The 14,362-nt window shown below is 39.7% G+C and overlaps 1 protein-coding gene across 1 annotated transcript in view; it reads left to right on the top strand.

The window, feature by feature from the left end:
• Positions 1-14,362, top strand: part of EYS (eyes shut homolog) — an 874,042-nt gene that overhangs the window by 845,855 nt on the left and 13,825 nt on the right. Inside the window, 1 exon segment of the mRNA XM_037392524.1 lies at positions 13,989-14,150. Coding sequence (XP_037248421.1) covers positions 13,989-14,150 — 162 coding nt within the window.

Here is a 14,362-nt window from a genome sequence, read left to right as displayed (position 1 = left end):
ATTACCCTCCATTTCCTATAGCCTGTACATGATCAATTAATATTCAGCAAGTAGTACACAGGTATTTGTTGGTCTGACACTCTGAGAACAAATATTTCATTGTGTATTTCAACCTGCCAAAGCAAGTGCCAGGGCTTGCTTTTCTAGAAGAAAGATCAAGAGGTTTGGCAGGTAGGCAGCACACTGGTGGCTGAAGTGCAGTAGGAGGATGCACACGAAATTGCAAGACCTACTTTGGAAAGACAAGCATCCATAAGGAGCACTAGGAAGAGAGGATTGGGTTGGAAATTGGATCCAACTGTGTCCAAGGAACAAAGCCTTTTCTGGCAAGGCAGAGTAAAGCATTAATTCTAGAATAATTTAAAGCTCCACTTCTTGCTTGTACTGTGTTGTCCAAGCCCCTTAATGCTCATAAGACAAGATGGTTCTTCAAGTGTGTTAGGTTTCTAAAGGTATCACTGATCAACAATAACAGATTAATTTATACTGCCAGAAATAGAAGTGGTTGTAATGAAATTGGAAGGAAGTTAAAAATGTATGTAGGAGTCTTTTTTTTACTTAGTGCTAACATTGCCAACCGGACTTAGACCACTTCTAAGACTGTCACTTCATGACACATGAAGCAACAGATCATTCTGTTCCACTGGTTTGAAAATCCAAATCCTGAAGTGCTTAGATGACAACTTAACCACAAAGATTAGGGGTTTTTAAAGTGGTTAAGTTTTCCAGGACACCAAAATATGATGTTATTAAAATCTTTGGTTCATTTGACTTAAAAGTTTGCAACTGAAGTACCAGACAACTCTAAATTGTCTTCTGATTAAGAAGTGAAGCTTCAGCCCAGAGCAGCATGTAATTTAGTCTAGTTATTTCATTAACACACAATGTTCAAAACCAACAAGAAGTTTCAGCTCCCAGCACTTTTTCTGGGGAGTCTACTGCATGGTTTTGAACACCAAATTCCAGCTTATTCCATTTGGCCCAATGAGTACCTTTGTAATTTGGTGTCTCAAAGGGTTTCTGAAGAGGGAGAAATCTCTTAAGGACCTGGTTGTTTCAACTCTCCTGCAAATATATAGTAGACCAATTGGCTTCTGTATCATTACTGCTCCGAGAAAAAGTGGCCAGGATCAACTGTCAAGGATGATTCTTCCTAGGGAAGAAGCAACAGTCTAAAACCCTTTTACTGAATATAGTTTGAGTTGTAGGACATCATTATATATGTGAACATAGTATCTTTTTAATAACTAGCAATTATTAAGAGAAGTAAACACTAAAAATACAGACTTCTTATCCATAATGAGCGTCTGCAATTATATTCTGCTCTCTGCTAAACTACATCTCTGCAGGTTATTCATCTTATAAGAACAGTGTCCCTGTGTGAGGCCGGTAATCCTGTCTGTAGCAGTGGCCAATAATGAAGGTGTAGAGAAAAGTTTAATAAAGCAACTATATATAACACCTCCCTGAAGTAGTCTTCTAGCATCCAAAAATTTGTGGCTTATCTTTTTTTTTTTCTCTTACCATTTTTAAAATGGATTAAATCAAATCCATCATCTAGACATAAACAGTATCACTTAAGGCAGTGGAAAACTTGAGAAAAAACAAATTTGGAGTCAATGAAGTTCTGATATTCTGTTAAGCACTGAGATATATTTACATATTAGCTAGAATTCCTCTAGATACTAAACATATTAAAATTATGTCCTAGATAATTTACTCAATTTTGCAGAGGAATGAAGAAGGACTACAAATTCAGAGTAGTTAATTGTGAGATTTCCCAGACCTGGTAATATTCTCACTTAAAGGGACAGCAATGTAATATTTGAAAGATCCTATAGATGGCAGTATTGGAGAGGAATTGCCAGTGGCTAAAACAGCTTTCACTACACTATTTCTATACGTTTAAAATTATTCAGCAGTTTTCTTTAGCAGGATAATTTTTTGCCACATGCTTTAGTAAAATCTATTAAACTAGTATCTTGACTTTAAGGCATCATAATGGAAAGCTACTGCCCTTTTTACGAAGAAATAAGTTAGTGAATAAATTTCTTCATCTAGGTAGTAGTCTCTGAATTCCATAGCTACAAATACTGCCTGTCCATGTACAGCTCTTGAAGAAATGAAAGCAAATGTAAAGAGATTTCCATTGTTCCATCCTCAATTTAATGAGATACTTGTTAAGCAATAAAGCCATTTCCTTGATGAACAAATGGCAAACAACTTCCTTTGGCCATGTTTGTTAGCTCAAGTTAACTTTCTAAATATTCTGATATCAAATTCCATTATTCTGATTTAAAACTACAGCAAATTTTTGAGAATACCTAATAAACTGACAGAAAAAAAAGTAACAAGAATTCTGTAGCTATTTAATCCATCTCCATAATCGTGATGAATTAATGAAAAATGGAAGAAACTAACTTGGAATAATTTTTACTATAAAGATCTCTTTCTTTCTGCATAGTCTAGGACATTACTTGACATATTTTGACTGCTATTGTAAGACAGATTAATTCACAGTACGATTTAGCTCAAGACTTTCACATGACAAGATATCGTCTATACAAATGCTTGAGCACATATCCATGCATGAGTGCATTTGGTGGATTTATCTGACGATGTAATTAGACTTGCTGGCTTAACGCACAAACTATTTCATAGTTATTATTTGGAAGTTTGTGTTTCTATGTCTAACCATTTAAAGGAGAACTGCAGGCAGTTATTAGTTTGTTGTTTTGAGTCACATTGACTATTGTGCTCTCATAGTCATTTAAGCAACACTGGTCCCATCAAGCATTCTATTTCCGCTATCATTTTCAGAAACCTTGTGGCAACAGTGAGAAAATTTTTAAATAGAAGCTTCAGCAGTCATGTCCCATAGGATAAAAGGTGCTGTTAACGTTTTACCTAAAAAGCAATCTAAGCTTTCAGATTTATCAGTAACAGTCCATTAAACTTAATATTCATGGTAGGCACAAGTAAGCATGCATTTGTAATATTCATTTGTATAATTTAAAATGTTGAGTAGAATGAAGTGAATTGCCTACTTAAATACATGGCATGAATTAATCCTATATAAACTCAGGTGGAAGTCATGCATGACAAAGTGAAGGAACTGATATGCAGTGCAACACTAATGCTGTCCACGCCAAGTCAGCCACGAGTGACGTCGTGTCCTAATAAAAATTCAGTCATGCATTTACTCAGCTGAGTAAGAACAACTAGCACTAGCAAGATGGCTCTGGAATTATTTTGAGACTTCCTCTATGAACATTAATGATTCATAAGTCATCTTAATTTGTGAAGGTGTTCAGAGTTAGAAACTGTGTCAAGGGTAGGAACTGGTTTTAAGGGCAAGGCACCTAGATTTAAGTGTCTACATGTGAGTTCAGTATGTAAGTTCCCATTATGAATGTCTAGTCAATAGAGTCGGTGAAGCTATTTAGCTAATAAGCTTTTCTAAATGTAGATGGTTAGTGCTGCTTGAGATGCTCTGGCATTCAAACTTCTATCCAAAAGATCCAGCACAGGACCTGTGCCTTTCTGGAATGGCCTATGAATAAGGCAATAGGGGTCGTGAGAAAACAACGGTAGGTACTTGCGTTTAGGAAACTGAGTGGAGCCTTGGAAGAGAGGCTATATCAGGATAAGATGAATCTCTTTCTAGATTTGTTGAATGTGTTGCATAGTGATGCTCTTCGGTTGCCTGAAAATAGGACCTGGTTACATGCTGCCATATATCCCTCACAGCTTCTGTAGAGGAATGAAGGCAGTGGGTTTGTTAACATTGATAACATGCAGCTGTGGCCTTGCTTTGAAGGCAGTGGGTTGATTGACATGGATGATGTGCAGCTGTAGCTCGTTCCTGCAAAGTGGTTAAATAGCCCTGAGGAGTGTGGGAGGAAGAGCCTGTAGAAGGAAGACTCTAAACGTTGCTGAGATAAGGAAGAGTGTGATCTGGTTGGGCCTCTGGAGGATGGAGAAACAGCGTGGACAGTAGAATCTGGCCCACGGTAAAGCCTTGTTGCAGCCTGATAGTTTGGGTTGTGCTGTGACAATTGGTGCTCCGGGTGAGGCAAAATGGTTTGGACTCAAACTGTGACAAATGGTGCCCAACATGGGGCAAACTGATTCGGACATTTGAAGCCTGTGTGAGACCATGGGTAAAAAAACCTGTGACAGTGGTGCCCAATGTAGCTGAGACAAGTGGGGAGAGCCTGCAGTCTGGATCACATAACAGACACTGTGAGAGGTGAGCCATTAAGGGCTACTTGATATGGTGTGTTGTAATATTTGTTGTCCACTGTAATCCAAATGGCAGCTATTGGTGCCTGACATAGCTGGGTACTAATTAATATGGGTGCATAGGTTTCATCAGAGGAAAACTTTGTTAACAATGTTTATAGATATATTTGGGGAAAAAAAGTCATAAAGTATGACAAGATGGCAATAAGAACTTTACTGGTGTGGTGCAAAATAAATGATACGCCAGTTATGCTGAAAAATGTCTCTAATGTTCAGACATGGTAAGGCACTGGAAAGTTACTTTTTGAGGGTGCCTTGAAGGGGAATAAAATTACAGTGGCATTGTTAACAACATGGAGACGGGTCCTAGATTCAATAGAACAATTAAAAGTGGACAGAGAGACAAACTCTCTATTAACAATGCTTATGGATAATTTTGAAAAGAGAGGCATAAAGTATGATAAGACTGCAATGAGAATTTGGCTGGTATGGTGTATAAAAAATGATTCGCCAGTTATGACTAAGAAGGTCTTCAACGTTCAGACATGGAAAAGCACTGGAACATTACTTTTTGAGGCTGCCTCAAGGGGGGACAAAGTTGCTACAGCCTCATTAACAATCTGGAGATCGATTATAGATTCACTAGAACAATTAAAAGTGGACAGGGAGACAAACCCTATATTGACAATGTTACTAGGTATATTTGAAAGTAGAGACATAAAGGATGATGAGACGGCAATAAGAACTGTGCTGGGGTGGTGTAAAAAGAATGATTTGCCAGTTACAGCAAAAAATACCTCCAGTGTTCAGACAGGCGAAGTGCTGGAACATTACTTTTTGAGGCTGACTCAAGGGGGGACAAAATTGCAACAGCATCACTAACAATGTGGAGATTGGTCTTAGATGTATTAGAACAATCAAAAGTGGACAGGGGCATTAAGGCTGCAGTTGAAGCAGCCACATCCCTGGTTGCAGGGATGATGCCTGATAAGGTACCTTCAGTGCCGCCAGATTCTCCACCATCACCTGATCCATGCAGTTGGGTATTGGTGGGAGGAGTGGAGCAGCACTGGGTTGAGGGGGCAAAGATGGTTCCCTTCCAGGCGGCAGGAGGATCGGGCCATTGCCTCGTTGCCCAGCTGTGGTCATAAGACACCTTTGATAGATTTATTGGAGGAGACCTTGGGTCATGTTCAACAACTGGTCCAAGTTACAGCATCGGGACCAGATCCTGCCAAATTTTGGAGAAGGATGTGAGAGCATGTGCTCGTGGAAGGGGATATCGATGCCACAACCACCATGGGGGCAGAGTGTTAACCTGCCTAGTGCTTCGAAGGGACGGTCATGCTCCCCCTGAGTGGGAGCCTTTCAACTGGGTGATAAAAGAGTTAAGAACAGCCTGTATGCAGCATGGAGTAGGCTAGCCTTATGCTCAATCATTGTTATGTAGTATTTTCACAGCAGAGCCTACTGCTCATAATTGCTGTGCAATTGCACAAATTATATTGACCCCTATGTAAATGTGAATTTTTGAGTCGGATTGGAGGCACTTGGCAAATGAGCAATCATTGATGAATTTAGAATACCCCCAGGATGACACATGTTTTGGGGCGGGGGTTGCCCAACTGATGGGGGAGGCTCCGGTTAACTCTCCTCAGTTACAAGCTTGCCTACATCCTTTAGTCCTGCAGCAGGGCAAAGAGTTAGCTCTCCAAGCTTTATTGCAGGTCCCCAATCATGGCGCTCTGCAATAATTGTGGACCACAGTAAAACAAGGTCCAAATGAGGGCTAAGTTTTGTTCCTGGCTAGATTGAGAGATGCCTTAGACAAGCAAATAGAGAATGGGGCAGCTAAGGAAGCATTGTTACTCCAGTTAGCTAAGGACAATGCGAATGAGGATTGTAGGGAGGTTATTGCAGGCATGGCGAATCGCGTTCCCACCTTGGTAGAATTAATGGATGTATGTGGGAAAGTAGGCCCCGCTGCCTTCCAGATGGAGCGTCTGGCAAAAACCTTTGCTGATGCAGTTAGGGTCATCTGTCACTGTTATGAATGTGGGCAGGAAGGTCAGTTAAAGAAGGACTGCCTAAAGCGATCAGAGCCAGGAAGAGCTGATGGTTCCGCTCTGGTATGCGGTCGGTGTAAGAGATCAGGGCATTTTGCCAAACAGTGTAGATCAAGGTGGCAACAGAGGGCAAGAAACGGGGGGAGAAATGGGGGGTGGGGGGGGTGGGGGGTGAATTCTCCACAACAACCCCAGGCTTATGCAGTGAACTCACAGCCCCAACAACACGAAGCACTGGATTGGATGTCACCACAGTAATAAATTGAGCACGCTGTGGCTTGGATATTCTAATGTGACTGCACAAGGGCCCTGCAACAGATGATAGACATGGGGGGGGTTGGTTAAAAACAAAAAGGGGAGAATTGTAGAGGAACGAAGGCAGTGGGTTGGTTAACATTGATAACATGCAGCTGTGGCCTTGCCTCAGTGGGCTGATTGACATGGATGATGCACAGCAGTAGCTTGTTCCTGCCAAGTGGTTAAATAGCCCGGAGGAGTGTGGGAGGAGGCCAGATGGAGGAGGAGCCTGGAGAAGGAAGAGCCCAACATAGCTGAGAGAAGGAGTGTGCTCTGGCCTCTGGAGGATGGAGGAACAGCATGGACAGTAGAATCTGACCCACAGAAAAGCCTTGTTGCAGCCTGCTAGTTTGGGTTGTGCTGTGACAAGCTTCCAGCTGCAGCAGGTCCTGTGCTGGCTGCTGTACCAGCCAGGCCCACATGGGTGGCCTGGATCTGCTAAAGCATCTCAGCAACAAGTAAAAAAAAAAAAAAAACTGTTTAAGCAACTGAATCCTGTATCATGTCATAGTTAACCATAATGGGTATTTTCATACCTATAAGTAATATATAGGCATTTAAATGTGTCTTAATGCCAAAAAAAAATCATCCAATTGTATAGTAATCTACTTCCCTCACTAAATTACTCTCTCAAACACTGTGCAGAGTACCAGCTTGCTTATACTCCAGTTCTCCTCAAAGCACACTTGTGCTGTTCTCAGAGTAAATAGTCGTATCTTGGACTGGAAGTGAAGATCTCAATTTGAAACTAATTAGCAAAGTTTGATATACTTAATTCTTTACCAATTGCTTTATCAGGCTGCACTGAGATACTCAGAGTCCCATCCAATGCCCTCATCTTCAGACAACTGGCTTCCAGTGCAGAAATGGTCCCACTGAGGGAATCTCAGACTGGGTGTTTCTTCTTCTTACAGTTTTCATCTTGAAAGCATCTTCAGAGCATTTCATTACCTAGAATAAACTTACTACCAAAGCTGGGCATGGATTAAATATTTGTAGATTTTTTGTATCACATTTTCCTAATCGCCTAGTGATTAATCATTCACTTTCACTATCATGATGCAAATACTTGGACCCATAGCTGTCATGTCCTTGAAGAATGTAATAAATGCTGAGCAGCTGGGTATGTAAGGTTTTTATTTTTTCTCTTGTCATCTAATGTCTTCTAGAAAATTCTTGTTTACTGAAATATTCATTGGACAGAATAAATGGAAATTATCCATATTCTGGCTATAATATCCATACCCTCAGATGCAAGAGAATAATGTTCAGATTTCTGGACCAGGTGATTTCCCAGTGCTGAGGCTTCACAGCTGCACCTGCTACAATTTGTTGGCTGACATGACTTACTCTTAGGCACTCATCTCTTAATATGTGTTGTACTGAAAGACTGAGATCTACTGTTTTGACTTTGGCTGCTAACAGCTATTTTAGGCTTTGGAAAACCAGAGATCTCTTTAGGGATTTAGCCATATGCTCCTAGATACTATTTCTTAGCTAATAAGCTCTCCTCTACTGTTAGCTACTTGATTACAACTGCACTGCAACAAAACCAAACAGAACTGTAGACTCCACTTACAAAACTGCAACCTTTTGTTCCAATATTGCTCTGAATAATTAATTGCCTTGGTCCCTTCTCTTCAGGGACAGCAAGGATTACTAATGGCTGAAGGTCTGGCAAAATTACAACTTTTATGAGTACATTGTTGTAACTGTTATATTCAAGTTGTGTTAATAATTGATACTTTTGTTTACATGCTCTAGTTGTTCCTGTACTAAAAATAGAAGTTGAACTAAGCTTTTCCTGCTGTACATGAATTGGTTTATAAGTTATGAAAAGTTAGCTCTTCAAAGATTAAATAAAAAGTGATAATTCAACAGAAAAACACATGTCTATTTAGATAAGGTGAAATGATTTTTTCAGTTTTTCCAAAGATTTACACAGAAAAAAGTGCATGTAATATTAGTAATCTTTGAGCTACAACCTTAAGCAAATTACATCTTAAGATGAAGATTTCCATAAAGCCATATTTGTCATGGTTTTCCAAAATGAAAAAAGCAATTGGTGGAGCTGCTCACTCTCTATGAACAAATGAAACCACTGAAAATTTCTGACTGCTTAAAATTGAGTTTAAAGCTTTCAGGCAGATGTTAATGAAATGTTAGAGTTGGATTGTAAGTGCCAGGGTCCTGAGCACATCCACCCATCACTTCCTGATGATTTCTGTGCTTAGACTCAGAGCCAGTAGAGAGATGGGGCTGGTGTCTGGTCTCAAAGACAGCTTTGCTGAGAAGCCTCAGCAGGAGCTTCCTCCTACATTGCTTCAGGAGCAGCTTTTAATAGAGGCTCCTGCCCTTGATCCCTTGCTGAACTACGCTGCAGCAGCATTGCATGCAATGTCCATGCCTTGGCTGGCTATGTTGATCCGGACCTGGACTCTGACTCACAGTGTGACTTAAAGGCTTGACCTTGTCACTGCCTTGTCACTGTGGAACTGCCTGGTGATCTGGTCTTTGGAGCTGACCTGGCTGCTCCCATTGGGCCTGTCCTGCTCACCTCACTCCAGACAGGGCTCTGGCTGGAGACACCTCTGTCCTGCAAGCCATGATACAGCGCTTTTTGCCCTTGGCTCCCAGTTCCCAGCCTTCACTGCTCCCTGACAGTAAGCCTAGCTTCTAACGCCACCAAAAAACTACATAGTGAGACAAAATTACGGCTTGTGGGCAGGAGAGTAGATAAGTGACAAAGTTCTGTGAAAAATCTTGTTTGATACATTTAGTTGCAAAAAAGATTTGAGAGAAGAAAAGCAGACTGATATAGCTAGTTAGTATCTCAGACGGACCCGTCCATCCAAACCAATTTGGCCATACGGTTACCATGAAAGGCTGTCAGAGGTCTTGTCAAACACAATGCAAACAAAATTCACTGCTCTCAACTTGGCACTGAGCCACTCATCACCTCAGAGAAAGCTATCGGGCTGATCACACACAATTTGACTTTGTCACCATCTTGTCCTTTCTGTGCTTGGATATTGTGTTGAGGGGGTTTTGCTCTGTTATAGTTGCCAAGTGAGGATGACTGGTCTATAGGTCTCTGCATCATCTGCCTTGCCTTTGTTAGAAAGCCCTGTGGTTTGCCTTCCTCCAGTTGTCAGGAGCTTGCTGTGATTGCCATGGCCTTCCAGAGCTTATTGATAGCAAGCAGCTTCATGGTGATATTGGCCACCTCCCTCAGCACTCAGGGATGCATCCTGGCTGGTGCCCTGTGTATGTCTGATTAGCCGATGTGTTCCCAGATTCTTACTCTGCCATAGATAATGTTTCACTTCCTCAAGCTCAGTTACCAAGCTCCAGGACCTGGGAGGCTTGATCAGGCTTCACCAAGTAAAAAATGTGTCCAATGAGGCTTTGAGTGTTTTGGCTTTTTCTGTGTCGGTTGTTGCTAGGTCTCCACTCCTTTGAGGAGTGGCCTCGTATTTTCCTTCATCTTCTTGTTGGAAACCCTTCTTGTTTCCCTTCACATCCCTTGCCGGTTTCAATGCCTACTGAGTTTTGACTCCTAACTCCATCCATGCTCAACTCGGGCACTAGCTCTGTATTGCTACCGGGCAGCCCAACCCTGCTTCCTCAGCCTCTGTGCTTCATCTTGGACTTTGAGCTCAGTTTTTTCATGTAGATCCACCGCACGTTTCCTTGACGTGCCGAACAGCAAAATAGCATGCTGAAAGTCTTGTGGTAACAAGCTGCTTGAAAAAACTATCAAAATGTGGACTGGGATGTGTACAAGCACTTCTGCTTCAATGGTGGGAATTGTCCTGCAAGAATAACCTAGAAAGTTTTGTTCATAACGGTTGAATAGGATGTGTGAGCACTACAGGGCTGATCAAATGAGGATAGCAGGAGGAACCTGAAAGGTATTAATGCTCAGTGGAGGGAAAGAAAAGCACACTTCAGCAACAGTACTTGCAGGAACTTTGTGTTCCCAGAGCTCTAACTGGCCTAAAGTGATTTAGTTTCTCTTGGTATCATTTAGAAATTTATACCTTCCTCAGATACTAGTAGTCAGCTTAGAAAAGTGAGTCATTAATCAGATACAGAACAAAAATGTTTGCTTAAATGCCTGTTGTGCTTACAATGCACCACACAGAGCTGAGCACCCTGGAGAGTAATGTAGTAGTTACACAGCACAAGTCCTACGAATTTAGCTTATAGGATTGGCAAAGACATCCATTCACCTCGTTTGTTTTAGCAAAGAGTTTTTCTGGACTAAGCATATGTAACACAGGAACTGTCTTGTGCAAGTTTAGCTGAGCTTCTTGCTTTCCTATCTTAGGGCTGAAAAAAAAGTTTGTTGCCAAGAAAACAACGGTGGAGTACCTCAGCATTTGACATGACATGTTAGTTTTTTGCATATGCCTGCCATAAAAGCAAATTGAAAAGCTTAAATTGTCTTATTCTTCACCTTAAAAGTTTGTCTATCTATAGCTAAGATTTTGCAAAAATGAAATTTTATACTGATCATTTCTGTGCAGTGCAGTAGAGTTAAAGCATTCTGTTTTGAGATATGGGTGCACATTTCATTGTACCTGTCAAGTTGGGGTTTTTCCTGCATATAATCAGTACTTACAGCTTCTAAAGATAATTTACAAGCTAATTGGAAGTCGTTCTAGTACTTCCTGTAATTAGTCCTGCTGCATTGTGGCAAAATATATTGCTTTCTGACATTGGTTAAGCTATATTTATTGGGAATAAAACCACATTTTTAGCAAAATAGGAATAAAATATTTGCATCTTGGAAGTTTCAGAATGAAGTATATTAAATAGAATATTTTATGTTGTATCTATAACTCGGGACAATGCCTCCTTTCTAAAGCATTCTGACATTTGCTGCTGAAGATGTGTCATTTTGTAATAGACTGTTTGTAATTTAAAGCCATAGATTTAATTTATTCTCTGAGTGATACTATAAACCCACCTTTTTTCATCCTTCTCTCTCTGCTCCAAGGCTTTTTATCATAACAATCTTCCTTTCATATACCTTCCAATGGTAAGCAATGTAGCATTTCAATTCTGCTGCAGCTGAACGTTTTGCTTTCACACTAGTCATTGTCCATGCTTCCTTCATAAGCAGAAAAGAATTAACTACATCGACAAAGTGAAACTGAATCTGACACAAAGACTTTCAGATGCCTCACTGCACACTTCACCTGGTATAACCTTTTAAGCAGCGGGATATTTTAATATAAGCTTGACCACTGTGGCACAGTTCCATCATATCTGTCTCACTTTGCAAAAATTTGCTGAAAGCAGCCTGGCTTTCAAATGATGCATAAAGCAAAAATCTCTATGTACAAAATAATAATTTCTGATTGATTTTTAAATTCGAAGACATCGGTATAGGGATTACATCTTTACTAATGGAGAACGTTGTCTCTTACCTACTTAAAAAAATACAAGCACTTAAAAATCCTTATGGAAATTATTATTTTTTTCTTTTGTACCTGATAATGTTTGTAAGTTTTAGTGATATAAATTAGGTCCACCTAATCTGTACAGCAAATTTTATTATTATTTATCTTCCAGGGTAATTGCTACTCTTAAAAGTATTTTTATTTCTGTCAGCTTTTAAATATAGATGCTGGAAACTTCACATATCTGACATGATGTAATATATTACTACAGACACTGCCTAGCCTTGATTTCATAACAGCTATTATGATGCTTAGGATAGGAGTGATTTGCTAATGTAATGTGTTTGCATAAGAATATATGCATAGGTTGAATAACAGATCATCAAAAGCCTGATTCTGATCATTCAAGCATTTCATAAATCCATTATAACTGATATTCCAGAGATTAAAACTTAAAAATTCTCAGTAAGTCTAAAAGTGATGTTAAATCTACGGACCATCCTCAGAAGTATTAACTGTAATCCAGTGGAGAAAACGAACAAAAAGGCCAGTTGTATTGTTCCTACCCATTCAAGAGGCATCCTCAAATCATGATGGTGGTAATAGGTGAGAGATCCAGATCCTGTATAATGGTGCGTCTGTCTGCTGGGAACAGTCCACCAGGAACACCTTGAATCCTGTTCTAAGAGAGGTGGTGTGACAAAGACAAATTACAAAATCTTGGACCGTGCTGACTGTATACCAATGTAATAACTAAGGCCCACCTGCGACAGGCAATACAAGGTGCAACTGGATGGCAAGTGGGTTAATGGGCAGATGCTGCGCAGAAGACTTGAGCATGGAAAGATAGCGTAAGGTTGCCTACGAATGCATGATGATAACAGCTTGAAGGTGTATTTCACTGCAAGCAAGTTACTGTAAAACCATGAGATCGGGAGCACCAAAATGAATAAAGATATTGGTCTCTTAGAAGATAAACAGCATAGCTTCAGCAGGAAAACGGTGAAAAGTGAGTGGCACAGAACTTACAGTTCAGGCAATTAGTACTGCTGTTAAATAAGTATTAGAAGGGGTTTATCACATCCAGGTCTAAAGACAACCTGCACATCTAAATAACTTGACTCATTCCACTGAACCCACAAATATAGCAAACAACTACATGATAATGAATTAGCTAATTACATAATTATACCTCTAATATGTAATGTCATTATAGTGGGAAAAACTGGAAACAGTTTCAAGTGACATAGCACAGAAAAGTATAATCGGTTATCACTCGGCTGAAGGAACTTTAATCAGCCCGATTTCTTAGGGGTATCTGAACAACCAGCACTGAGAGAAGTGGAAAGACAGAATGATGTTGTGTGTAGCTCAAAAGTGCTACATTTTAAAAACAAAGTGATACATTGTCATCTTTATTGGTAATTGTGTGAAAGTGCTCCGTTTCAGAATTCAAATTTTCTTATTTTATAATCAAGCATCTCAGTATGATTATCTTAAAAACAAATTTCATCAGCAATTAATGAACACATTACACTTAAATGTACATTCTTATGATACACAGAGCAGTTCATTAAAAATCCTCCACTAAGGTTTTTATCTGTATGCTGAAGAAAGAAATGTTTATTCTGACTCCTGCAAAAGTATTTTGCATTTGAATTTTTAAACAATGTAAAATTTACACTTATATTTACTTGAAAATGAACACTAACAAAACCACATTTATTTTGCATTACAACTACAAGCTGGATTGTTAATGAAAATAAGGCACAGAGAAGACAAAGTGTCATTGATCTGTTACTAAGTTCTGTTCCGTATCTAGGTTGTGTTTAGTCTTTGGAAAGGGAAAAATTGGAAGCATTACGTACAACATTTATGACTATACAAAATAACTGCAGACAACTGGTGCTGTAATAATGCAGTCCTCTCAAAATATCTTTCAGAAGACATTTCCTTTTGTATTTTTCAGGTATTTCCATTAGTGATCCATCTTTCAGAAGTAATGAATCATCGTGGATGTCATTTGCACCCTTCTATATCCGGCATAAGACCCATATCAAACTGCAGTTTCTGCCTCTGTCTCCAGATGGTATCCTGTTTTACACTGCACAGCATTTGGGTACTCAGTCAGGTAAGGATATTCCAGCTTGCTGGTATCTTACACCCAGGTACTTTTTTGGAAAAGAAAGGATTTCATTGAAATGATTCAGGCATTCAGTCTCTGTAATTTATTGTGCATGGTGGCTGGGTTTTGGACTCTGAATAATCAAGTTCATAAGAAAAAACATAACACAATTTTGGATTAGTCCAAAGCTAGCAAATATTTAGTGAAGTGGCTCAGGA

This window comes from Falco rusticolus, chromosome 6, assembly GCF_015220075.1.
Source record: "Falco rusticolus isolate bFalRus1 chromosome 6, bFalRus1.pri, whole genome shotgun sequence".
Lineage (NCBI taxonomy): Eukaryota > Metazoa > Chordata > Aves > Falconiformes > Falconidae > Falco > Falco rusticolus.
The sequence above is the reverse complement of the archived record's forward strand: the minus strand, read 5'-3'. Positions and strand labels throughout refer to the sequence as shown.